The sequence below is a fragment of the Clupea harengus genome, chromosome 8 (assembly GCF_900700415.2).
Source record: "Clupea harengus chromosome 8, Ch_v2.0.2, whole genome shotgun sequence".
NCBI lineage: Eukaryota > Metazoa > Chordata > Actinopteri > Clupeiformes > Clupeidae > Clupea > Clupea harengus.
Window position 1 is genome coordinate 12,947,244 of NC_045159.1, and position 27,462 is coordinate 12,974,705.

General features: G+C 41.0%; 3 protein-coding genes across 4 annotated transcripts; 2 read left to right on the top strand and 1 right to left on the bottom strand.

Moving 5' to 3' along the window:
• Nucleotides 1-11: 11 nt before the first annotated feature.
• Nucleotides 12-2,229, top strand: ankrd46a (ankyrin repeat domain 46a). Its single transcript, XM_012829960.3, has 4 exons — nucleotides 12-113; nucleotides 538-865; nucleotides 1,038-1,196; nucleotides 1,486-2,229. Exons 2-4 carry the CDS (start codon nucleotides 558-560, stop codon nucleotides 1,700-1,702), a joined length of 684 nt encoding a protein of 227 aa, XP_012685414.1. The 5' UTR covers nucleotides 12-113; nucleotides 538-557; the 3' UTR covers nucleotides 1,703-2,229.
• Nucleotides 2,230-2,313: 84 nt separating this feature from the next.
• Nucleotides 2,314-7,749, top strand: tmem185 (transmembrane protein 185). The gene is made up of 7 exons (XM_012829991.3): nucleotides 2,314-2,517; nucleotides 3,553-3,729; nucleotides 4,048-4,255; nucleotides 4,402-4,485; nucleotides 4,937-5,113; nucleotides 5,253-5,376; nucleotides 5,822-7,749. Exons 1-7 carry the CDS (start codon nucleotides 2,480-2,482, stop codon nucleotides 6,064-6,066), a joined length of 1,053 nt encoding a protein of 350 aa, XP_012685445.1. The 5' UTR covers nucleotides 2,314-2,479; the 3' UTR covers nucleotides 6,067-7,749.
• Nucleotides 7,750-8,463: 714 nt separating this feature from the next.
• On the bottom strand, nucleotides 8,464-26,779 carry LOC105902408 (LIM domain kinase 1-like). 2 transcript variants are annotated; one of them, XM_031571950.2, is made up of 15 exons: nucleotides 26,223-26,776; nucleotides 18,169-18,304; nucleotides 15,777-15,886; nucleotides 15,144-15,317; nucleotides 14,918-15,023; nucleotides 14,411-14,586; nucleotides 13,934-14,123; nucleotides 13,227-13,313; nucleotides 12,940-13,071; nucleotides 12,695-12,754; nucleotides 12,491-12,556; nucleotides 11,701-11,872; nucleotides 10,042-10,097; nucleotides 9,659-9,816; nucleotides 8,464-9,077 (listed from the first exon to the last, which is right to left on the bottom strand). In XM_031571950.2, exons 1-15 carry the CDS (start codon nucleotides 26,309-26,311, stop codon nucleotides 8,945-8,947), a joined length of 1,845 nt encoding a protein of 614 aa, XP_031427810.1. In that variant the 5' UTR covers nucleotides 26,312-26,776; the 3' UTR covers nucleotides 8,464-8,944. The 2 variants fall into 2 exon arrangements, with proteins under 2 accessions (XP_031427810.1, XP_031427809.1); XM_031571949.2 differs by having other exon boundaries at nucleotides 8,937-9,433; nucleotides 26,223-26,779.
• Between the last annotated feature and the right edge of the window lie 683 nt (nucleotides 26,780-27,462).

The following is a 27,462-nucleotide window of genomic DNA, read 5'->3' on the forward strand; positions in this document are numbered from 1 at the left end:
CTTGTATTTTTGTCACAACCTCTGCGTACGTCAGAAATTGGAGACCGTGTAACAAGCGACGGCGCCCAGGCAATTTTAATTTGTCTTAGTTTTAGTCGGAGAAGGAGAACCAGGTAATACATACGTATGGTTCAGACGTGTTTTGTTCGTCTATGATGTTTGATTATTTGCAGTTTTGGGCATTAGATTTAAGGAATAACTTGGCCTATTAACAAAGCTAACGTTAGCCATTTTTTTCGGTAACATACCAATGGCAATGGTTTGTTGTCATCAGTGTGCAATGCTTCGCTTCGTAGCTGTTTGCAGGAAGTTGGCCATTTCCATTTGAGTAGCAGATAACGTCAGCTCATTGAAACGTCCCAAGTAGTTAGCTAGACGAGATAAGACATTTAGATGCTACTTTGCGATTTGTGTTTTGTTAAATGTTGTAATGTAGCTACGTCATTTATTATATAAGATAAAACAACCATCGTTTTAACCGAGATTTTGGCACAATTGCTTGATTTACTCGTACTAATTCCAACTCTCAAATTGCAGGACATTAAGGACCACTAGGCATGTCCTATGTTTTTATCAACGACTCGCCGCAGACAGTGCCGTTGCTGCAGGCCTGCATTGACGGCGACCTGAGTTACTGCAAACGCCTGCTAGAATGTGGCTTTGACCCCAACACCCGGGACTGCCGCGGGCGTACGGGTATGCATCTTGCAGCAGCAAGAGGAAATGTAGACATATGCCGCCTCCTTCACAAATTTGGGGCAGACCTTTTGGCCACAGATGTTCAAGGCAACACTGCATTGCATATGTGTGGGCACGTCGACACTATCCAATTTCTGGTCTCCAACGGACTGAAGATTGATATCTGGTGAGTTTATATGGTTTTCAGTAAAAACCTGTGTCTAAGTAGCGCCCCCCCCCCCCCCCCATGCTGGTAATGATGCAGTGTGTGCCCGAGTTTTATTTTAATACAGTATTACTATTTAAAAAATGCCCAAATATTTGTTCATTCCCAAGTGTTTCTCTACCTACATCTCCAGTAATCACAATGGAGCAACCCCTCTTGTCCTGGCAAAAAGGCGTGGTGTGAACAAGGATGCCCTTCGTCTTTTGGAGGGATTAGAGGAACAAGAAGTGAAGGGCTTCAACCGAAGCTCCCACTCCAGCCTGGAGAAGATTCAGTTGGCTGAGAATGAGAGGTAAGCTATGATGGCTGTTTTTATTGTGGAACATGTATCTTCACCTCTCTTCACATGAGAAGAGAATTCCACTCCTATTCAGCCACACCAAAATATGGTATACCAAACATTAAAATAACTACATTACTGTTATTTTTTGCATTGACCTTATATATATATATATATATATATATATATATATATATATATATATATATATCTTAAATACAAATCTTTACATTTGACAAGTCATCACTGACTGAGTATATCTGGTGTACCACTCGACTGAACATTGACCTCTTTTCAATAGTGCAATGGAAAGCCATTCCCTTCTCAACCCTCACCTGCATGACAATGAAGGAGTTCTCTCCAGTTTCCGCACCACCTGGCAGGAGTTTGTTGAAGACCTTGGATTCTGGAGAGTGCTGTTGTTACTGCTAGTCATCGCCCTGTTGTCCCTTGGCATTGCATACTATGTCAGTGGTGTGTTGCCCTTTGCATCCAACCAGTTAGAGCTGGTGCGTTAAACCACAGGACAAATTCTGACATCTCTACTCACAACCACCTTATCCTTGTCATTGTGATGCCATGGACATATATCCTGGACCAAATGATAAACGCATAAAATAATAAATAATTATACATGGATGTATGAAGATGACCAAAGTCATTGACAACATAATGCGTTTGTGTGTATAACTAATTGCCAAGATGACTATTTTGTTATTTAAGATCAAAGAATGTTTGATTGTGATAATACTCGGGATTTGGCCTGTGTATATTTCACCCACTCTGTTGGCTTGGACAGACACACACACATTTCAGAGGCCTGTTTGTATACGACTGATATTTACTACTTTAAACGAAGCATTACGTTAAAGACATTTCTGTTTTTCTATCTCATGCAAGAACTAAATAGTTAAGACTGACATACTGAGGCCGCGTTGCTCACCTGTTCTATATTGTTTTCCTTGTTATACGTTTCATAGTGAAGTCCTATATGTACTTTGTCCATTGTAATGTCAATATTACTCAATAAAAGTGTTTGAATGTATTACAATCTGCCTTTGTGTTCATCCTTCCTACGTCACTGCATACCCGGCGAGAGATAAACTAGGCTACCCAGCTAGCCAAACCCAGACCGCGGCTATGGCCAAACCAATTGGGAACGCAAGTGTTTATGGGACAGTTGCATTTCATCTCGCTAACCTTAGCTGTCTAGCTTGCTGACTGATTAAGTCAACATTAAACCGGCAGAAGCAAATAAACATAACATTTGAAATGGTTTGATTAAACGCATAGTCATGAATCTCAGGGGTTTCTTTCAAGATTTCAACCCCAGGTAAGGTTAAATCTTTTAGTTCTCTAGCTTTAGCTTATGTTAATGCTAGGTAGCTACATTGTCAACATTACTCTATAACTCATCTGGCTAGTTTTTTTAGCTACATCAGAGCCCGTCTACGGAGAAATTATCTGACTGTATATTTCAGTTAGCTTTCAGGTATGGCATTTAGCTACAGGTAGAAACAATAATGCAAAACCAGCTAGCTTCATGGGACTGTGCTGAATAGCGAACACAGCCTAACGATGGCTTCGTTACTGCCCTACTCTTCACAGTATATGCGAAGTATTTAGCTGCTTATTGTCGCCACAGTCAAAATCATTATAAAATGGAAACATTAACCATCGACAGCTAGCTTGTTAGCCTAGTGGCTATAAATTTAGATAGTCAACATTAGCTTTGGCGTTTGCTGGGTAGCAGATAGCTATCTTAGTTAGTTCGATATTAGTTAGCAGTACGTAGTCTCTGAGGGTGGACTACCTGTTCACCGTGTTTATACTAGAAACGTGTCAAAGTGAAAGGCATATGGTGTAACGTTAGTCACCTTACTATGTGTTTAGTTTGTTTTCTTTTGTTAACTTGGGGAAATCGGCATCTGACATTAGTAGAGAAGGTATGCATACATTACTTAGCCAGTTAATGTTAGCCAAATCAGTCACCATCCACTTCGCTAGTTAACTGGCAAAGGATTCACATCTAGCTAGCTACAACTATATGAAGGGTTATGCGAAACATTTCTGTTTCTCGGTATAATTGGTTTTCTTCAAGCACACACGTTAGGCCCTGTAGTTGAAGCCTGCGGTGAATGGACATGCATGTCATGATTTCTTAAGTTTGATATCGCTAGGATAGTTACAGTTTTACAAGTTGTATTGGTGGTCGTCAAACTGTTTAGGGACGAAACGCTCAAACTTTGTTTATCATCATGGGAGCTTTCACTGGTTGAGCGAGAACTTGTGCAAGTGCTCGTTTCTGTCACCACAGTATAGCTGGGCTCGAAATCTATGTATGTTGTCTATTTTCTTATCTCCTCAGTAAATTCCTCATCTATGCATGCCTGCTGCTGTTCTCGGTGCTGTTGTCACTGCGCCTCGACGGCATTATTGAATGGAGCTACTGGGCTGTCTTTGCCCCAATATGGCTATGGAAGCTCATGGTCATTATTGGTGCCTCAGTTGGGACTGGTGTCTGGGCCCACAACCCCCAGTACAGGTTTGTCTCTGCGGAGCAAGCATGCTTATATATTTGTAGTCCGTATACACCCTGTCCATGAATTTGCCACTTTTAATTAGGACACTTGAACAATGCCATGAAATGATCAAGAATATACTGTGCTATTACAAACCCACACCGTTTTTTTGGTGTTGTTTTGGCCAACATCAGTTCTATAATGTCCACTACCTGATAAGTCAACACAATTCTGTCTATCCCATCTGTGTACTAAGCTAGCATTGATTCCATGATATTTACCTCAGTATTTCTACGAGAATATAAAACACAAAGGAATGTGGTTCTTTCGATACTGTACAGGGCAGAGGGGGAGACGTGCGTGGAGTTCAAGGCCATGCTGATTGCTGTGGGGATCCACTTGCTCCTACTCACCTTTGAGGTTCTGGTGTGCGCCCGCGTGGAGAGGGGCTCTCACTTCTGGCTGCTGGTCTTCATGCCGCTCTTCTTTGTCTCGCCCGTGTCTGTGGCAGCGTGCGTGTGGGGATTTAGGCATGACCGCTCCCTGGAGGTCAGTGTGCTCTGTTTCCTTTTAGTGGCATTCCCTTGTGGCTTGTTATTGAAATAAGTTCCAGGGATCTTATGGGGTCCCTGCAGTCGGCTGTGTTATTACTGATGAACTCATTTGCTCACTGATTTCTTTATTTTGGTCACCAGCTGGAGATTCTTTGCTCCGTCAACATTCTCCAGTTCATTTTCATTGCCTTGAGGCTGGATAAGATCATCAGTTGGCCTTGGCTGGTAAGTCTACCAAGTGAAAAGTATAGAAATATTATGCAGAATTTTGAAAAAGTTATGTCTGATAAACTTGGAACAGCACCCTTGGACAAGTGTTTAATATCTGCAAATGAATTCTTTATTTGCTGCCCTAAAAGAATGAAGTGTCATCCTGGGATAAAAAGTACTATTCAGAGAGTAAGATACAGCCACAAATCAACTAATTCATGTGGTGGAAGAAAGCAAGACTTCTACTTTATGGACCAGGAATTGTTTACTGCAGTTGATTTCTGAAGCTCTGTCAGCTGTTGTCTGTTGATAACCATACTCTAATAACTGAAATTGTTGTATGACCAGAAGTCATTGCAATGAGAATCGGATGTCCATCAATTGAACACAGCTGACCTTATCCAGGATTGTAGCTAGTGTGGAATCACTTGTTTGGGTGGTGTTGACTTTAATTTGTCTCCCTCAGGTGGTCTGTGTCCCTCTCTGGATCCTTATGTCTTTTCTCTGCCTCGTGGTTCTCTACTACATTGTTTGGTCTGTGCTATTCCTGCGTTCCATGGATGTTATTGCCGAACAACGGCGTACTCACATCACCATGGCGATCAGCTGGATGACTATTGTTGTGCCCCTTCTTACTTTTGAGGTGTGCTGCCTTACCTGAAGAGCAATTTGAATTTGATATATGACAGTAGATACTAGTAATATTTGTATATCACAGACTTCATTTGTGTATGAAACGTATTGCTTTTGTTTGATTGTTTATTCATCTTTCGTTCTTCCAGATTCTCTTGGTCCACAAGTTGGATGGTCACTACAACTCCAACTATGTCCCAGTGTTTGTGCCTCTGTGGGTGTCCTTGGTGACCTTAATGGCAACCACCTTTGGCCAAAAAGGAGGCAACCACTGTAAGTATAAAGTTCTCCCGGCTTATAGAGCTCAGGGCAAACAGGCTGGCTCTGTAGAATATGTTTGTCTTCAGTGATTACTATGCCTACCCTCAAGAACTATTTTATATTATGGAAATCTACTCAAAGGTTGCGTTCTGGAAACATGGACACTTGTCACCTGTGTTGACGTTTGGTTTCAGTGTTATGTGCGTGTGTTATATATATCAGCTAAATAATTATTCCATTTGAGACTCTTGTGTGTGTGTGTGTATGTGTGTACATATATATGTGTGTGTGTGTGTGTTCTTATTGTGTGTGTTTGTCTTTTACATTCAGCGGCATATTCTCCTCTGATATGCTGTGGTTAATCTAGTTTTACATTTACTCGGAAGGCATCATTTTCTGTCATTGATGTACCATGAGCCTGAATGTCCATAAACAATTTTTTTTTTTTTTTCAACAGGGTGGTTTGGCATACGCAAGGACTTCTGTCAGTTCCTCTTGGAGCTGTTCCCCTTCCTCCGGGAGTACGGGAACATCTCCTACGACCTGCATCACGAGGACTCCGAGGTGTCCGAGGAGATGCCCTCTCACGAGCCGCCCAAAATCGCCCCCATGTTCCGCAAGAAGACAGGCGTGGTGATCACACAGAGTCCGGGAAAGTACTTTGTGCCGCCGCCCAAATTGTGCATCGACATGCCGGACTAAAGAGACATACACACACACACGCACATACACACACACACACACACCCCCCTCTCCCCCTTCCCTGGGCACTCGCCCCTACCTGAAAGGGCGAAAGACACACAGCTCTGCGCTATCTTTTTGGGGGCTCACAGTGAACTGCATCATAATAGGTTATGAAGCCTGGTCCTCCATAGAAGCAGACAGTCCAAATAAACACAGACAGACAGACACAGGCGGAAGAACTGTGTGCTCCTGTGACAAATACCCAGCCACACTCTGTCAAAGACAGAATAGGGGATGGCTTTTCTTTTTCTTTTATATATAAAAAAAAAATAATATTTTTATTTGGTGTGAGAAGCAATCGTGGGATCCAGTATGGGAGGTAGCCTCCTTGAGGATGCTCTGTGGTGGACGGGCTCTTGAAGAGGACCTACCAACATCATTTTGCATCTGTAAAACACACAGCCTGTTGATAGATTGACTTGGAATATATATGATTCTACTGACCTTAACCTTGTATGACTATGCTACTGTTATGCACTTCCTTTGTTATGTTTTTAAATCTGTGAGTTTAAGTGTTCATTAAGGTCACCGGTTCAACACCCAACAGTGCACATTTTTATTTTGATATTCTTCAAGTAATAGACAGGTATGTAGTTAATAGCACTCGATGTAAAAGGAGTTCAGGCTCATCCCAGTATTACCATTGCCTCTCAGACTATCTACTTCAAGACTGCTCATGTCATCGAAGGAAAACATGTAGTCAGCCATGTAGCATCATCAGTGTAATTGATGAGTTTATATTGCATACCTTGTTGTGGTGTTGCAAGAGCTTATAACCATTTTGTGTTCAAATGGTTATTGTAATTGGCTGAACATCTGGAAAGACATTTTGAAAGTGCATTAGCTCTGAATAGGACAAGTTCAGTGAGTTTTTGAGTTGTGATTTCCCAAAAGACAGAATGCCTTTGATTCTAGTGAACTAGTCAGTAACATTTTCAAACTTAGCCAGCCTTGCAGAAGACCAAATGGTAACAAAGAAGTGTATCACTATGAGTAGTTGCAACGGGATCAGATCTCCAAGTTTTTTGTTTCGTTTTTTATTTTTTAATTAAAAAGAAAGAAGAGTGACATCACTCCAATCGAACAATAACTGACAGCCTGAGAAATGAACCCAACAGAAACCCGTTCTGTGTATGGTTCTGTCATATAGCACCTCTGCAAGCATTTTTTATTCTGTCTACGTGCAGGCAATCAAAAGAGGAATTGTAGTCGAACTCCCTGATGTGCATGTGTTTAAATGTGTTCTGTTAGTTCAGTAGAGATGCCCGACTAAACAAAGAAGGCCCGCTAACCCCCGTATCTGGACCCCAGTTTGACTAAAGCATGGGAGTCATCTATGTACCCCTTCTTGATTTGTTATGGTTTTTATGGGGGTGGGGTGGGGTGGGTCATCGTTAATTTTTTGCTTCAGCATTCAAAGGTGTATGAATTTCCTGCCAAAAATGCACTAAAGTGTTGAATGAAGTGTTCCATATAGTGGTGTAGATGTTTATGAACCACCTCCTGCAGACGTGGTTGTAACCCCCAGCATGATTACTGGTGTTCTCTCATCAGCGACATGCAAACTATGGAACGCCATCCAGCCAAGCTCCATACTCTGAATTGTCACATTCCAAACTGGCATTAAAAAACACAAACCCATCCTGGTGCATATTTTTCACTTCTCTTTCTTTCTCACATAATTTTTTTTTTTTGCTTTCAGTGTCTTCAAATCATTTTCTCCTCTTTCTTTGTCTTTCTTTCCCTCATCCCCATCCACCTTTCTCCCTCCTGCATTCATGTACTTGTTAAAATGGATCCGCTCCATTTGAAGCTTTGCCGTTGTCTGCTGTTGTTCTGGTTTGTCCGACCCTCAGCTGGTCTGAGGAGGTGTCCTGACCGTCCTTTTCAGTCTGCCCTTGACCAATTATTACATGACCTCTGGTCTCCCAATCAGTCCTTTTCGTCTCTCCTTAGTCCTCATGCATACTCTAATTAAAAAGTCAGACATCATACATTCAAATATAACATTTTTGTGTGTGATTTAAATTATTTTATTTCTGGAAGTCTTAATTATTTTAAAAGATTTAAATTCAAAGGTTATTTTTTCTAACATAACTTCAGTCCTACATCCAGGGTGAAAATAGTTGAATGTATATATTGCATGTGATTTTTCTGTTGGTTTCTTCTCTCGTTTGGGAAATAAGTGATTCACTTGCAGCTGTCCAGCCAGGGGTGAGTTAAGATTTTAACTGCATACACAGCATCGTGAGTAAGTGCCATATCAAACTCCAAGTGGACATCTTTATTCAAATGTGATTGTGTAGGTGGTCTGTGTCACATTATCTGTAAAGTACGTTGAGCAAACATCCATTGTTGATGGTGTTGTATACATTTTATTGAAAACTCTTTGAGGGTAACAGCATGAATGGCCACTAGGGGGCATAGGTCATGGAAATGCATAGAACTCACTTGGAAAACACTGAGCAGTAACATGAATTTGGGCAGTCGGTGATAAAATTAGATTAATTAGGTAAAAAGTAAATTTAGAAAATAATGACATAAGCTGATTTATTTCTGCCTTGTTCTGCCAATTTTAGTGGCATTTATAGTTCATTGGTTATGAAACCATTTTAAGACACTTTATTCGGTTTCGAAATTATTTAAAGCTCTGGCAAGGTGAACACTGCAAGTAAAGCTTATAAGCTTTCCATTTTGGCATAATTTTTCAGTTCAAATTACCCTTGGCCATTTGTTTTGATACAAAACTTTTATTTCAGATGAACATCATCATGTACATACATTAAAGTGCAGAGCATATGGAACACGGATTTAAAAAAAAAAAAAAAAAAAAACATTAAGATCGATTTGTCGATGTGGTTTTCCAGAAGTCCTTCTGCACACCATCCACCTCGGACATTAGAGGGAGCCCCATGTCCATGTTCAAGAGAATATTTTCAAGCCACCTCTCCAGTGTGGCAAAATTTGGCCTTTATAGATAAAAATGGAGATGCAAACAAAGAAAAGAGTGGTAACAATGGAGAGGATAACTTCAAACATCTCAACAGACTTTGAATAAATGTTTAATTTCTTTATTAAAGCGGACCTTTTACGTTTTTCCATTTCCTTACGTGTGTTTCATCACTTTTTGTATAACTCTCCCACAGAAACCACTATTCTCAGCTGCCTGAAACGCCTTGATGAAATTCCAGCCTTTTCCTCTGTTACATGATGATGCAATCTTGTAACACAATTCTTATTGCCCAATGATGATGTTATTGCCCACACACCCGACCAATCAGAGCCCACTGGGCTCATCTGGAGGGGGAACCTTAAGACAGGAGCTCTAACAAAGCGTGTCAGACAGAGGGTGAAAATCATGTGTTTTTGGATCATTGAAGCATGTAAATCTATTTCAGTAGATCCTAAAAATTATGAACATTGAAAATGAGCATAAAAGGTCCTCTTTAACGTATAATGTTTATACAGTTAATAAAATAGCTAACATCTTTAATCTCAACTACTTGCATAAAGTAAAAACCGCTTTGAGATCAAAGGATCAAAGTCTTACCGTTTCTCAGCAACCAGGTCACAACAAAGGGCAGCCATGGGGAAGAAAGAAGAAGGACATTCTTCTGAACAGAACTGTTTTAGAAAGCCAGGTACATCTAGTCCAAACTCCATAGTGCGCGGCATAAAGTCTGGGTCTGCATACACCCTTCCTATTATCTGTCGTGGAGGATAACAAAGTGAGTATGCGAGAGAAACGCTGAAGTCATAAGCCTAGGTTTCCATGACAAAAACAATGTACTTGTCAGTAGACACAACATTTAGCAATAATACATACTGCTGGTGAATTCATGAATTCAGAAAGTCTTGTGGGAATATAATAACTAGTTATGTTTAGCACAGGTTCTGTAACACTGACCGCCTCCATTAAAATGTATGCCTCACCTCACAAAGCATAATCCCATAAGAGAAGATGTCCACTCTCTCATCGTATCTCTCGCCTATACACAGAGCAGCAGAAGACAACATGAGGCCCAAAAACACAACATCTACACAAAATTCATTGCTTAGCGATTTGAATACAGTGGGGAAAATAAGTATTTGAACCCCTGCCGATTTCGCAAGTTTGGCCACTTGCAAAGAAATGTGTGATCTATAATTGTAATGGTAGGTGTATTTTAACAGTGAGAAATAGAATATCAACAAACAAATCCAGAAAAATGCATTTTATAACATTTATGACTTTATTTGTATTTGATGCAGAAAATAAGTATTTGAACCCCCAAGCAAACAGCAAGAATTCTGGCTCCCAATGACCAGTTATGTGCCCAAGAAGCACACAGATTAGTCCTCATTAGGCCTAACAAGGTACATCTGATCTCAACTGGTGACGTGTATAAAAGAAACCTGTCCAAAGAATCATACTTCACACCTTCAACCTCACCACCATGGGCAAGACCAAAGAGTTGACCAAGGACGTCAGAGATAAGATTGTAGACCTGCACAAGGCTGGAATGGGTTACAAAACCATCGGCAAGCAGCTTGGTGAGAAGCAGACAACTATTGGTGCGATTATTCGTAAATGGAAGCAACACCAAACAACTGTCAATCGCTCTAGGTCTGGGGCTCCATGCAAGATATCCCCTCGTGCGGTATTGGTGATCATCCGAAAGGTGCAGAATAACCCCAGAACTACACAGGGGGAGCTTGTGAATGATCTCAAGGCAGCTTGGACCACAGTCACCAAGAAAACCACTGGCAACACACTACGCCGTAATGGTTTGAAGTACTGCAGCACTCGCAAGGTCCCCCTGCTCAAGAAAGCACATGTACAGGGCCGTCTGAAGTTTGCCAATGAACACTTGAATGATTCTAAGGAGGATTGGGAGACAGGATGTGGTCAGATGAGAACAAAATCAAGCTCTTTGGCATCAACTCGACTTGCCGCGTTTGGAGGGGGAAGAATGCTGAATATGACCCCAAGAACACCATCCCCACCGTCAAGCATGGAGGTGGAAACATTATGCTTTGGGGCTGTTTCTCTGCCAAGGGTACAGGACGACTCCACTGCATCGAGGGGACTATGGATGGGGCCATGTAACGTGGAATATTGGGCTTGAACCTCATTTCCTCATTCCCTCCCATTGAAAACGCAACCTTAAGGATTTGGAGAGGATCTGCAAAGAGGAGTGGACCAAAATCCCTCCTGAGATGTGTGCAAACCTGGTGACCAACCACAAGAAAAGTCTGACGTCTTTGCTTGCCAACAAGGGTTATTCCATCAAGTAATGTTTTGCTAGGGGTTAAAATACTTATTTTCTGCATCAAATGCAAATTAAGTCATAAATGTTATAAAATGCAGTTTTCTGGATTTTTTTGTTGATATTCTGTTTCTCACTGTTAAAATACACCTACTATTACAATTATAGATCACACATTTCTTTGCAAGTGGCCAAACTTGCGAAATCGGCAGGGGTTCAAATACTTATTTTCCCCACTGTATATTTTCTCTAAACGTTTCCCCAATTAAACTTTGAAAGGTTTTCCTTGTCTTAGCATCTCAAAGCACCAATACATGAATCTTCATCTCACTTTTGAACATACCATGGATCATTTCTGGAGCCATCCAGTATGGATTCCCGACCACTGTGTATTTTCTGCGACGGTCAGGTGGTGTCTGCTGTCCAGCCTTCTCTTTGGGGGACTGCCTACTCTGAACTTCGATTTTGTTCACCCATCGGGCAAGCCCAAAGTCAGCCACCACCACACTCTGGTTCTGTGGAGTAGAACAGGGTTTTATTGAGGATACAAAAGGTCTGCTTTGGGCTGAACACTCCTCAGAGTTGGGGAACATTGTCAGAGCAGAAGGAAGCAAGTTTTCTTCCAGGACAACGTTGTACTTGGCTTAATTCATGCGTCCTCAACATCAAACAAAGCCGAGCTGCTTGAATTTTTGCGCCAGGAGTGGCATAAAGTCACCCAACGGCAGTGTGAAAGACTGGTGGAGAGCATGAAAAGCTGTGATTGTAAATCAAGGTTATTCCACCAAATATTGATTTCTGAACTCTTCCTCAGTTAAAACATTAGTATTGTGTTAAAAATGAATATAAACTTGTTTTCTTTGCATTATTCGAGATCTGAAAACACTGCATCTTATTTGTTATTTTGACCAGTTGTCATTTTTCTGCAAATAAATGCCCTAAATGACAATATTTTTATTTGAAATTTGGGAGAAATGTTGTCAGTAGTTTATAGAATAAAACAAAAATGTTCATTTTACTCAAACACATACCAATATATAGTAAAACCAGAGAAACTGATCATTTTGAAGTGGTCTCTTAATTTTTTCCGGAGCTATATACTGTATAATAATAAGATATATAATCTCACTGACCTCTCTCACAAGACAGTTGTGGGAGTTCAAGTCACGATGGATGATGTTCATTGAATGGAGGTATGCCTTAAAGAAGGAAAAGAAGAACAAATTACAAGATAAAATGTCACACAAATGTAATAAATGTAATAAAAGCTCCTTTAACAATGAGCTACAGCAACATTGTTTCACATGCACCAATTGGATACTGGATAGATGATTTACCATGCCTGCTGCAATGTCCTTGGCGTAGCTCACTCTTAACCTCCAAGGATACTTGTTGTCCTGTAATGTGTGAATACATGAGGTTTCAATTTTTAGGGGCGAAAAACATATAATGGTCGACTACACAGAGAATGGTAGGATGATTTTGACAGATACAACAGATACACATAGATAAATATGTAAAAGAATATGAAATTATGTAGGGAACAAAACGAGAAAAAAGGTCTGCAGGAACTGATCCTTACCATTTTTTTTATGGTCTGTCTTAAAGTCCCCCCTGGGATAAATTCAGATATCAAATTGAGATGCTTGTCCTTGTACAAGATGCCAATGAACGTCAGCACATTGGGATGATCTAAACAGCGCATAACTTTTACCTGTAAATGCAAGGACACATATCACACTACACCACCTGCAGTGAAGGCATCATGAAACTAGCTGATGCTGTGCATGTTGATATAAAATGAACACTCCAAACTCAACCAACCAACCACAATATCAACCCCTTGTTCCTTTATATAGCATCACTGACCTCTTTTAAGAACATTTTGTGTGTTTCCTCGTCAAAGCGAATCAGTTCTTTAAGTACCATTACCTCCCCTGTCACTTGATGAGTTACCTGACAAACACACAAAGCATGAACATCAGCTGGAACAGCAATAGAAGGCAGAACACAAACGTGTCAATGGTTGATTTAACAAATTATGAGTACCGTAACTGATTAGTGCCACTGTCAAAATAAACGTTTTACAACATTTAAGTCTGACAACTTGCATGCCTAAAACTTCCACTTTCTGTCTACACCTTCCTTAGTGGTGAGTTGTATTCCAAAACATTGTCTATAGACGGCCATACTGTGGTAGAAGCAAAAAAAACACCTTATCAGGAAGGAGGACATTGCGATTCACTTTGAGAAATGTACACTGCACAGCTCTTCCTAACTCGCACTGTATAATAAATACAAACGTGTGGTGGTAATGCTATCCATTGAGGGAATAGAACTTGAATGTTTTTTAAACGCTCTCCATCATGTATGGTAGAGTTTTCATAAAACCTCACGCATACCAACACCCATGCATTTGAGCTGAGAATCTTAGCCCAATATTCTGTTTCTCTTTTTCTACTCCTATTGCAATATATTATTATGTATTTTGATACAATTGCAGCCTTATTAGTTCATATCTCTGAAAACAAACTCCCTGGACCCGAAATTATCTCTGTTCATCAGGTGTGACCCACCTTGATAGCCTGGCCGAAGCAGCCTTTACCCAGCACCTCCCCTGGGATGAGGTCTGAGGGCCGGAATATCCTGTGGGCGCTGTTGCCTGTGTCCTCCCGCACAGACTGGGAGCGGTTTATCTCCCTCCTCTGAGAGAGCAAAGGCATGGAATAGTTTGAGCTAGGCATTTTATCTGTGCTGCAGCTTCGCCTAGACACAGAGGGACAGGAAGGAACCAGAGAGAGAGAGACAGGGATAAGGAGTGAGTCAAGGCTGAGAGAGAGAGAGAGAGAAAGAGATGCTATTCTCTCTTTCAGTAGGCAAGTCCAGTGACCCACCACCACTTTCTCTTTACAAGTAGCATCTCAGCCTGGTGATCTATAAGTTATGCTGTGTCCAATGTTATTGCTTATTGTATAAGTTATACAGTCCCCAATGTTATTGTAAAAAGTTATGCTGTGTCCAGTGTTAATGTTTATTGATAAAGTGTCTCTTACAGGATGTTTCTAGAGCGTGGGTTTTTCTTCTGAGGTGGTTCTGAGAGGCTGGTGGGAATATCCAGTTCCTCCCCTAAGATGGAGGTGGGCCTCCTCTGGGTGCTCTGTGGGCGCTGGGGGTCGTGTTCCACAGTGAGCTGGAGCAAACGCTCAGTGTCGTGGATCACCAGGTCGATCTGATGGAGGGAATGGGTAGGGTTGAGAATAAGATGACGTGGTAGACTATACTTCGGTCCCACTATGGCATGTATTTAGGATTTTATCATTTTAACAGAGAACATTGTCGTGAACCTTTAAATGTTCATTATAGTTTTACTTTGTGTAGTACAGATAGATCGATAGATACAGTAGATACTGTAGATAAATGTACTGGTGGATCGATGTATGGAAGGATGGACGGACAGATTACTTTGTTTATCCCTAAAGGGAAATGTCAGTGTTGTAGCAGCAACTCACAAAAGTAGTGCAGTGTAGTATAATTAGCTAAGATGATATGGCATGGCATACCTTATCCAGTGAAATGTTCTGGATGGGAGTTCCATTGATTTCAAGGACCTTATCCCCCACATGGACTAGCGCCTTAACATCCACACTGGCATGCGTCACATCCATCCTAGAGGAGCAATCGATGACATGATGATGTGATGAAGATGATATACCTTAGTTAGCACAGATACTAAACCAGCCTGTTTGAACATGGTAAACATACCGCTCAACAATCATGTTGACTTACTCTGCTATTCTAAATATGTGGTTGTTCTCACTGTCTCCATCCTGGTCCATGTGGAGTGACAGGCTTCGGCAGCCATTTTGCGAGGGGGGAAAGGAGACCAGGGTCACAGTATGAGGCTCCGTGGGACCTTCCATGTTTGCACACTGTTCAGTACTGGTCGAATAACAGTGCCCACTAATAGGGAAAAAAGGAGATAATATTTGTGGACATCTGGAATCTTATTTTGGGAAGAATAAATAAACATATTTGTGCACAGTTCATATCAGAGTCATTTTCCCAGATGTTCCAGAATAGATACTTTCAGTAACCCATAGTGAAACAAACACATTATAACTGATGCTCATGTCCCCCCCCCCCCCCGAATCACTGGATGTGCTACAAGTGTGTAAACTATGGCCTATTGTTTATTCCATATAGCCTTGCCAGGTAAAAAGAAAAAATTAACCAAAAGTGGCTGGTAACAATGGTCACTGTGGTTAGTTAATAAACAATACATATTTTCCTGTAGCATTTGGTAAAGGTGTATCATGTTCAAAGCTAAAAAGTGACTGTTATTATGTTATTGTCAGCAGAGGTAATTTACATGTGTTCTGTGGATTTGTTTGTGTCCTCATGTAAAGATGTTCAACTAACCAGTACAGATTGGAGCGTGACACGAGTGTGAATGAATCCCCATCTCCTATGAAATGTCCACAGCACTTGCAGGAGAAGCACTCTGGGTGGTATTTCAGCTCTCCGGCCACCTGTAGAGTGGGACGTGGAGGGAGAGTCAGGGAAGAGGTCAGGCCAAAACAATAGGAGAGTGCAATGACGTCATTATTCAAACTATGATGTTTTGGCTACAGTGAAGGGGAAGGAAATGTGACATTTCAAAGAGGGAGGGATTTCCTCTTCAAGGGGAAGTAAGTAGGGCCTCAGAAATATTTAACAACTTGTATGTCAAATTGAACCTGAGTGATGAATTTACTAAAGATCTTTAACTTTAACTGTCATTCACACTGGGGAAGACATGAAAGTTGTTTAACAGAAGAAGAACTCCATTCAAGCGGCTAAAGTTAACAACAGAGTTAGTTCACGTGGTATTTCTTCTTCTGGTTCTATTTTAGACGGATGCTCTGTAGTTCAAAGGCACAGAACCACAAACCCCCCAAGTATCTCTATCATCTAGACGACATGTGATTTGTGCTGTTCACACAAAAAAAATAAAACAGATCTGAGACACATGAGGAAAAACAATCAGCTTAATCCTGCAGTCTGAAAGTATCCTGTTGGGCAGAGCCAGGCCAGAGGAGAGTAGTGAAAAGTTTGGTTAAAGCTGCCCAATAGCATTGTCGAGCAATCCCTCTAAACTGAATGTGTCAGACGAGATTAGAATGTAAGATAGCAACATCGTCGCAGGTTCTGGACAGTGTTCGTCAGGAGCTCTTTTACAAGGAATAAACTACAGTGCTTCTTCTGTTGTTCAAAACAATACAATTCGTTGACACATAATTGTAGTTAGTCAGACTGTTTTCAAAATGCCCTAGCAACATTCACTGTTATATTGTTTATCAGTGTACTTGCCTGTAAAAAAAGAAGGGTGTTTTGTTCACTTAGATCCCATGACAAGCTAACATTATTTTTGTCGAAATCAATATAGCCCTTTTCCGGTCCATTCTCGAGATTTAGGCTTAGCATGTAAAATGTCCAAACAAGGGTAACGTGATATTAATCTAATTGAAGACATGTGCAACTTTAGAGCTGGGACTGAAACGAAAAATGTATACAGTATCTTACATCTTTGCTGAAATGTTAAATGACATTTTGGCCCTTGCTGCAGTATGGCTTGTGGGAGCAGAAGCTTATTAGGTCCGTCTCAGGTAACTATGGTATTCGTTAATTAGATCGAAATTGTATCCTTTACACGGCTTTTTATAATTATTCTGGGAACAAACTGTAGACGGTTTGGCGCAGGAGCCTCAGCCGAACCGAATAGGTGAGTGAAAGCATGTTTAGCAGAGCACTGGATCAACGGGAAAGAGTGAACATATAAAAGGTATTAATTTGCGTAATACGAGGCTGCTGGTGACTGTATGTGAAGATATACTGATGACACAGGATATCCCAGAGACCAAGAAAAGAACCTGATGTGGAAAACACATGAGCAGCAGCAGCCTACATGAATGCGGACTGCATATGGGTTATGGGACGTTGGGACGAACACCTGGACCAACCTGAATGCAATCTCTTTCAGCATTCTAATCTGGCCAAGAAAATAGATATTTTGTGAAAAGTCTGCTGGTGGGGCCGCCAGCCGTTTTCGCCGTCAAAATAGGGCCCTCTATGTTTTTAGCCTTGAAGTGGAAAGTGTTTTGGGTAAATCTTCCTTTTGTATGTCATTAGTTAGTATAAACAGTCTATACAACATCTATACAAGCCACAGACTGCTCTAAACATATAGTGATGTACATTAGGCAAAAAAAGTAAGCACGAGTGTTAATACATAGCTGGCACTATATAATGAATTCTGCATTTGCTGTGTCTGCAAAAATTGAAAAAAATTTTGAACTGAGTTTCTTACTTCCTCAGGATTGGAAATCTGAACCATAAGTGACCTTATGTAAGTCTTCTTTTTCCTTTAGTAAAACTTTGAAAACAGGTTCATTGTGCTACTGTAAGAAGATTGTATTTAACTAAAGTACCCCTGACTGACCTCCTTTGTCCAGGACAAAACATGAATTGTAAAACGCGGACAAGTAAATTATTGTTATAAATTATGACTCAAACACGTCTTTTATGAAGGATTTATTTACAGTCTTCAATCCTCTTCCTAATAAGGGCAAAATGTTGACAAACTTCAACAAAATCCTCTTACCAAAATCTCAGTTAATGACAATAGCATACTCCTACTAACTATCTTATTAAGTGCAGTAAGTAAAGTGAAGGGAACTACTAATCCCACACATTCCCACCAAAGGTCAGCCTCTGGTCAGCAGATTGAACAACCTACTGTGATGCAACCGTGATGCAACCTGTCAACACTCACCATGATGAGGCCTGTGATGGCTTCTGAGCAACCGTGACACGTGTCCCCGAAGCAGGCCCAGTAGTCTCTCTTGCAGAAGAGGCGGCCGTCCTTCTCATAGTACCAGTGGGTGAGAATGGAGCCACATTCACAGCACCTGGGAGAGCGTGTTTAAGAGAGCACAAGAGTTGGGTAGGGTACAGAACAATTGGTGTGGTAGCATAGGCTCCCAACAGTGTCATCCAAAGAAATCTCCCCCTCCCCCCTCCTCTCAGTTGACCCTCTCGGTTGAGTTATCATTAAGAGTAATCTTGTGCGGTCACATTGCACAGTGGCCATATCTCTCGGTGCTTACAGGCTTCCCATGAACATCAAAAATCTTCACAACAAGAGGGGAGAGAGATTGATTGATTGACAATGAGGCCCAGCTGTTTGGCATCAAGCCTGTCCCGTCATGGAAGTAATGACAGTGAAGCACCAGCACAGTAAAATGGTTTGTTTAGCCATACTCAAGCAGTTTTGCTACATTGTGAAATGCAGATCTAACACAACAGCGTTTTATTTACAGTGCACCATCAAAGCCTGCATCTCCTCATGACTGGATCCATTCAGCTGATGATGTTATAGTAAATTATTATGAATTAAATAGTGATATTAGTCTTTAGGTGATATTTGACTAAATAGTATAAAAAATATTTTTGTTAGACGTGGGCACCGCTCATTCCGGATCAGCCCGCACATAACTGCACACACACTGACAACAACACGCAATTTCTGTGTGTTGTCTGTGTGGAGAAAAAGTTACCATGGTTAACTTGGTTACCATGGTAACACACCACACATTGTGCGTCGCTTAGGATAAAAGCGTCTGTCGCTACACGATGGTAGTCCTTTGGGGGATCGTAGTCCCTCCCATTGCGCATGCGTCATTTTGCGACACTGTCGACAGCGAAGCCGCGCGCGCATGCGTCACAACGACAGATCCGTTTTCAATCATGGAGAAAAGCGAAGAAAGCCAGTTTTTTGAAAACATGACCATTTATTTAAAAACAAAGAAGATGTCACAGTGGACAAAACAGATGAGGTGGGGGATCAAAAAGTCTCTCCCCAGTTTCGTTTCATATGTTGACGTAGAGCCTTATGCTGTTAGCCGTTTACAACATAATTAAATATAACATTAAATATACCCACATTATGCGTTAAGACAAGCCCCATATGTTGACGTTTAAACCGTTTACAACATTATTAAATATTACGTTAAACAAACCTACATTATGCGTTAAGACAAGCCAGATATGTTGATGTTGATGTTGAGCCTTATGCCGTAAACCGTTTGTGTCTGAGCATGCGCAATGTGAGGGACTACGATCCCCCAAAGGACTACCATCGTGTAGCGACAGCGTCTGCTAAATGACTAAATGTAAATGCTCAACATTCTTAAAGGCCCCCTCCCATCAAAATCAAGTTTTTAACTGTGTTGACACATGTGCACATGTCCATATGGTGTTTTTTATATGAAACATGACATTTCATGAGTCTCACATAATCAGACAGCCTGGGTTTCATACATCACATACCTAAAGAACCAATCCCACCAACAAGGGGGGGTGGGTTATATATTATTATTAGCATGAGGCTACGTTGGAAACAAGAGCTATCAGAGGAGAAGCCAAGTCTAGCTAATATGTATATTCATTGACTCAGCAAATTCTAAATGAGGCAAAAGTGTAGAGTTACATCCAAGCCATTTTAATGCCATGACGGGATTTAAAAAAAACGTCTGCATATGTAATTTTGAGAAACAGAAAGGGGTTTTTAGGGGATTCATCAATGCCAGGAAAGGACACTATATAGGACACTGACAGACATGTATGTGGTTTCAGAAAATATACCACCACAAAAGTTCCATCAGACATAAAGGAGAAGTTCAAATAAAAGTTCACATTGCAGACTACCACCACAGAAACCATAGTTCAATTGAGGCAAAAAAAATGATAGCAAAAGGTCAAAGTAAGCGATCCAACCCAGATCACATAATGCTTTAATTGGCTGGGTGATTTGGGTGGATCCTTTGTTTTTCAGCCCTAAACTAACAATATTCGACAGCGGTGGGACAACCATGGCGTACATTTGAGGAGCACAGCTGTTTTGAGAAAAAGAGTGCGGAAGAGTTGTATTTCTGTGTTAAGCTCAGTGTTATTGGTATGAAATACCATATTTCCCAAAGAAAGACATGCCACTGGAGACCAAGGGAGTGGATTCACATCCATGTGTTTATGAAAGTAAATCCTCTCCGAACAGAAGAGCACTTTGAGGATGCAGCCAATGAAAATTAGAGCCTGCAAAAGCCTCTACACAACATTCAGGATATGTCCGCTCCATTCAGATTTCTGGCCTCAAGACTCATCCTGGCACGTGTGCTGGATGCGTCACTGCTATGTAAACCTATGCATGTTTACCCTGGATTTGTAGCTATGAAATCACTTACAAAAGCAAGTGAGCAAATTACCTCAAATGACTCATTAATATGATTCTGGAGGATTTGCCAAGTCAGTGGGATCATGTAAAGGTCTTCATATTGAAATCCAGTGAATGGTGGAAAATAACTTCAACCAATAACTTCAACCACTAACTAATAACAGTGCTTTAAAACAACATATTGATGGACAAACAGGCTTATGATGAAAGGGATGTTGTCATGAGATGTAAAGGCGTACAACTTACACTCAAGATCCAAGCCTGGTCATAACGGCCTTTCTCCCAAGGAGAGGACCATAAAGAGATATGATCAGGATGGCTTTTCCTACCGACTTCTGTGATAAAACACAGACAACATGGAACAACAACTCACAACCTCAGCTGTTTGGAAACGCTGTTGGACTATTAACAGTGACAGGTGGAAATACCTTAATGGTTAAATTAGTGGAATATTTCTTTGAATGATTACGCTTCTCTAACAATGTCATGCCACCCCCACCATCACCACACACACACACCACTGAAATGAAGGACAGTTTCCTTTAGTAGTTCCTGGTACAGCCATCATGCACAATTCTAGGCTGCCTAAAAGTGATGGTGGTTCTTTGTATTTCGTTATGCAACATGAACAATTACCAAGAACACCAACTAAACAAATGGCTACTGCAGTAACCAGAAAAAATACTTTTTACTACACATAATAACAATACTGATTCTGTCAAGAGTCCTCGTGTCTGAAGACAATACCATCACAACTGTCTGGTGAAGTCTCACACGACAGAGTTACCACATCAGACAGCTCACCTGGTTTCCTCATGCAACAGCAGCAGAACTACCCTGAAACCAGTGTGGATGATTCAGCTGATGATACAAAACAAACAAACACCCACACAACCCTCTGAGCCCATGTCTACCACTGGAAATAAATAGTTCATCTGGACAGGGTCTTTTGGTCCATCATCACTCACAAAGTGTTCCCTCCAACACTAATACTGACACTTATATTCCCTCAGCTATAAAAGACCTTCCCGTTTCAATTTCCTGTGGCAACTAAGGAAATTCAATTACCCACATAGACTCCGGGTAGCTGATGTACCACCATAATTACTAATGACTTGTGTGGCGTGTGGAGAAGATCAGTGCCAGCTCCTCTCTGTCACTCCTCCTCCATAATGTGTGTGTGTGTGTGTTTGTGTGTGTGTCTGCTTCCAGGATAAGGAGCAGACCATTGAAGCACTTGGCCAGCATACAAGACATTGGACACCAGACATTGCACATGGTGGTGTTAATCAGTTAATTTTCAACCTTATTTCCCCTAATCTCACTCACACTGGATGTACATCACATACGGTACACAAAACTCAAGTACACTAATGCTCAAGTCAACAGCCTTGTAGACTTATCTCAATGAATACAATTGGGAATTCACAGAGCTGTTCTGGCTGGTTATGACGCCTCCTGCAGTGGAAGTCTGTGAGTGCCTGAGTTTTCCTGAACGGAATGAAACCCCCAGGGCTCAGACATCCAGAGCTACATTCCGTCCGACTAATTTCCTCCTCTTATATATGTAACATTACGAACCATGCACCATGACACACCTCATCCTCATCAACACAAACAATCACTATGACGCACGCCTATCCAGAACAGAACTCCTACCCGACGTAAGACAACACCTGGACACAGACTACACCTGCCCACAGCTCATTCACTTTCATTATACAGCACATGATGTTTACGGATTATCTCAGTTCCCTGGCAGTGGTTGTTCTGCAGTGCTTGTCTTGAATTTAGGTGCCTTCGTGTCCCAATGTGTCCTTAGTTTTCTCTGTTTTTCCCCCCCTAGAATTGATTTAGAGTTTGTTCAGAGCTGTTGAGTAATGTTGATTAATTGCTCTTGTGATTGCTGTCACGTCTCTTACATAAGGACTCAGAGTAAGAACTCAAACAACAACCAGCTTTAGTATAGAACAATGAGTATTTCAGGTGTTCGTTCTCTCTGTTTACAATTGAGAGCATCTGGGCAGGATGTAGCGCATATGTTCCCCATCTGTGTTTTTTTTCTGTTTTTAAATAGCACCAGCAAACATTCCAAACCTTATCACCCCATAGACTTTACACAGTGACCCCAAACAAAAGTTTATGGCATTTTCAGTTTCTGTTATTGAACAGAAACTGAAAACGGTGAGTGTTTTTACAGCATTTGATCTCCCTATTCCATGTCAACCGTTACCCTTTTAATGCGATTCTGTTCTTTAAGTTGACCACAGAAATAGTGTTTTCCCCCTCAACTTCTCTAAAAACAACAACATCAAAAGGAAGTTGTTCAGCTTTGTGGTAGAACAAAAGAGTGAAAAAGTCAGTGTGCTAAAGCCATTTATGTTCAAATGTGAACACACCCATGGCCCACTCCCCAGCCCTGTTTCCCCTGGCATGCTGTAACAGTCAAAGAGATTTCCTTTGAAAAACATTCTATGTCCACACAACCCACCATCTACAAAGCAGGGAGGACATTTTTAACCAGGGTTTCACTACATAAAGCTATGATATCCAAAGGGATTTTGTTTTTAAGGGAGAAATCCCTTCTGAAGTTATGCAATCTGTTCTGCTCTGAGGGAAAAATGTTGGGAGGAAAGTAGACCAGAGGTGGGAATGACGAGTGGGAACACACAACAGATGTTTATCAGAAAGCGGATTTCACAACACATCACATAAAACACTGACTTACATCAGCCAATTAAAAATTATTTCACAACTTTTGACATACATGTACTGACATTCCACAGAGCCTTTTCATACCGTTATCCTTAATTATCTATAGCATGTAGGGTAGCCTACTTCTTGGCCTTCTAGCTTACTTATCAGTGTTGTATAGTAACAAAGTAGAAATACTTCGTTACTGTACTTAAGTAGTTTTTTTGGATATCTGTACTTTACTACTTATATTTCTGTTTACTTTTACTTCGCTACATTTAGCAAAGAAAACTGATACTTTTACTCCGATACATTTCCCTTGAAACCTTCGTTACTCGTTACAAAATCAAATCATCTTTAGAAAAAAAAATAATCATGAGAGTGACGAGACCAACGTCGGGGACTGTGGTAGAACACAGACTGCAAGCAGGTTTGGCGAATCAGTGGTCCTAGCGCACGTTAATGCGCTATTCATAGTTTTCAGTCACGTGACTACAATAGGTAGCTGACGGGCAAAAAGAACAGCGAAACAGCGTTAAACAGTGGACAACTTCGAGCAGTGCCGCCTACTCAACTACGATCGCCATCAACCACAGACAATACCACTATAGCCAGACAGAGATATTTAGAAAAAAATAAAATGTTTGATCCATGTACTGCACCCGCTGACATTTTTATTTCTTTAACCTCGACGAAGTCCCTGCCAGAGCTCCAGTGTGGAGATATTTACATCTATCTAATAGAAAATCCATCCCCCTACACATCTCAAAAACTGAAAGCCTACAAAAGCACAGATAGTTATTTAATTTTCAGAAGTGGATGGGTTCACAACACTGTCGTCTGGAAGGTGAAAACAAAAAACATCTTCATAATCAGAGCAAAGATGAGTGCCATTTAATAGCTAGCTACCAGCTAGCGAGATACCTGCTGTTAGCTACGAACTACCTGCTGTTAGCTACGAGCTACCTGCTGTTAGCTACGAGCTACCTGCTGTTAGCTAGCAGCCTTTAGCCTACCCAACGCTGTTCTTTATCATTTGACACAATTTTCTGGTTTAAACAAGTACGAACACCTGGTCTGGCGAATGACAACTTAAATTATCTTCCCATATATTTTCTACTGGCATTGTAGTATTACCAGTTGGATGACAAAATACACTAGCCTAGCCTACTTGCTTAGGTACTTGTCGCAATCTCAGAGAAGAAACCGGGTAATCCAATTTGAATTGTGTTGATGCTTTGTTTCTTGACTTTATTACTTGATCTATTCCTGTTTTAGGTAGTTATTCTGATAAATGAGGCGACCAGAACAGGGTGACTGCTTTTATTGCCAGCTCCAAAAGTATGGCTGCTTTACTGTGTGTCCGAGAAAAATTGACCCAGAAGACGTCTACAATCAACTGGTAGCAATGTGGGCGGGTTTTAAATGCGATAAAAACAAAATCCGGGCTTGTCTCTTCGCCGATTTGAACAGCCAAACGAGCAACAACTGTCTAGCATTTTACTACCTAAGTCAGACAATGTTAAAGCGGAGATATTAAATGATATTGAATGAAAGGTGGTCGGTTCCTGTATAAACTCCAGTGTTAAGACAGGTGTGGAATGTGTTTTTTGCCCTTCAGCTGGTCATTCTGACGTCACGTGAAAACTATGAATTGACCGTTAGCAAAAGCCCCGTCCTCTTAGTTACTGTTGCTACGTCTTTTGAACTCGTTCATGCACTGTACTGTCTATCAGTGTCAGTGATTCTTTTTGGAGTAATATCTCCGCCATATCCTCCAGATCAAGGCAAAATGGACTGCAACATGCAGTGGAAGGATATATCCAAAACATTAAGATCAACAACGAAGGGGACACAACAATAATCGAAGCAAAAGCACACAGGTCTCAATCGAAAAATGAGAAACCCCACGACCTCTTCATTAAATGCCACCAGCACAACCTTGTAGACTAGTCATGTTCTTTCACCGCTGGGTAAGATCTGTATATAATATTTCAAGCTAGCCAATAACCTACAAAGATTATTTATTCCATCTCTGGCGAGGTATCTAGCTAGCTAGCTAGGATGGTGTCAATCTACAGTACAGTAACGAAGCAGTGTGGAGCAAAATAGCTGCTAGTAACATTATTGTTCAAGGGATGTGTGTGCATGTTGCTGAAAGTATTTCACAGTCACTGTACAGATAACTTGCTTGTAAAACTGATGATCCTGATGTAATGCTATGGCTTTGTATCAGATCGCCAGGTTTATGGCTCTCAGGTTGTGCCTTGGGATACTCAGCAGCCCATTCACAAAATGTTACAAAGATTAGCCTACAATTAAAAAAATTCATAATGGCTTTTTGGGACGTTTTGTTTGAAGATGAACAAAACATTTTTCAGTTTCAAGACTGGGTTGTTACTTTCGGTGCTGCTTTAGTATTGCCTATTGTGTTAAAATTGTGTTCAAATAAGGCCCAGTTTATAAGTATGCTCAATCTAGTCGGAATAAACTTCATAATTCTCAAAATTCTGACCCTTTGCTTTTTTATTAACAGCATTTACTTGTACTTTTACTTCCAATACTTAAGTACATTTAATGTCAGAAAATTACTTTTGATACTTAAGTACAGTAAAGATCAGATACTTTAAGACTTTTACTCAAGTAGTATTCTAAAAGGTTACTTTTACTTGAGTCATTTTCCAGTAAGGTATCTTTACTTTTACTCAAGTATGGCTTTTGGGTACTTTATACACCACTGCTACTAATCACAATCTAGCTGTCTTAAAATAAAGAAAATACATGCTCAGTTCAGTTTCTGCCTTTAAGAACCAGCATTGAGCGTGAGTTCATTGTGCAGTAAATTCTCAGAATAAAATGAACATTAGGTCACATGAAAAACTGACTGGAGAGATAACACCTACCGTCCCTTTAAGCCTCTCCTGTAGCGCTGGTCCCGTCGAGACATGGGAAAGTTCTCAGCCGCGGAGAAAATCACGTCAGCGGTCTTCATCCGATGCGACGAGAGGGGTTAGATCACCGGGGACAGCTGATTGTCTGCAGGTCTCTGTGACGTTAATAATCCACATGTGCCGTTGCCGGCTTCCCGCACCAAACGAATGTATCCTTGTAACAGTCCTGCGCTGTGACACACAAACACACACACTCATACACACTTGCACGCTTACACTAAGCAACAAAGACTTTGTGCGATTGTTTTTTTCTCCCCCTCAGCAGTTTCCTGTGCCTCTTGCTCACTCAACCACCCAGCAGAGAGAGAGAGAGAGAGCGAGAGAGATAGAGAGAGTGGCAATGACCCGGTGACTCCAATTCCTCCAACAGTAAACGCAGTGACCCTCGTGATTCCCAGAATGCCTTGGTCTACTCTACAGCAAGTACTAGCAGCAAATTATTTCTAATAGGGGCAAGGGATTCGATTTCACACTCCTCCCACCTGTTGGTACCTCTCACCCTCACTGCATGCACACACAAGCAGTGCTTAAATCATGCATTGCACAGGTTGTCGTTTTAGGCTATAGATACATGTGTCGATGTGAGTATGTGCAGAAATAAATGTTGTGTTATTTCTTACCATAGCATGACACGCAAGTTGTCTTGCTTCACTTTGAGGTTTTATGTGGCGCCCGAAACACATACAATACAGATAAGAATGTTTGGAGTATAAATGGATGAGAAATAGAAGCTTCAGCAGATTAAAAATCAGGAGATATGAGAGCTCTTAGTACAGATTCTTAATTTCTTTTGACTGCTGCCATTAAATACGGTCTCTCCACAGACTTTGTGTTGGAAGATTCTTAGTAGCAGTTGCTGTTAGAATATGCTAAACCGCTAAGAGAGACCAGACATGGGTTTTGGTAAACAAGCCAGTGTCTCTAACCCACACTGGTCACACCCAGAAAATGTGTGAATTCTCTCTTCCTGCCCTGAAAGTCAGTTGTGCCTGTTTTAGGCAACTCCCAATACGTAGAATTTGTCTCATTGTATTTTCTTTAAATTACTTCATATGTATGACCCAAGCGGTACTAAAATCTCCTAGGTCAAGTCATGTTTTCTGTTGCAATGGTTGGAAATGATGCTGTCTGAGTATACATTTGAGAAACGAAACTGAAGTTTGGTCTCCTGTGGTTAATGAACTAGTTTTTG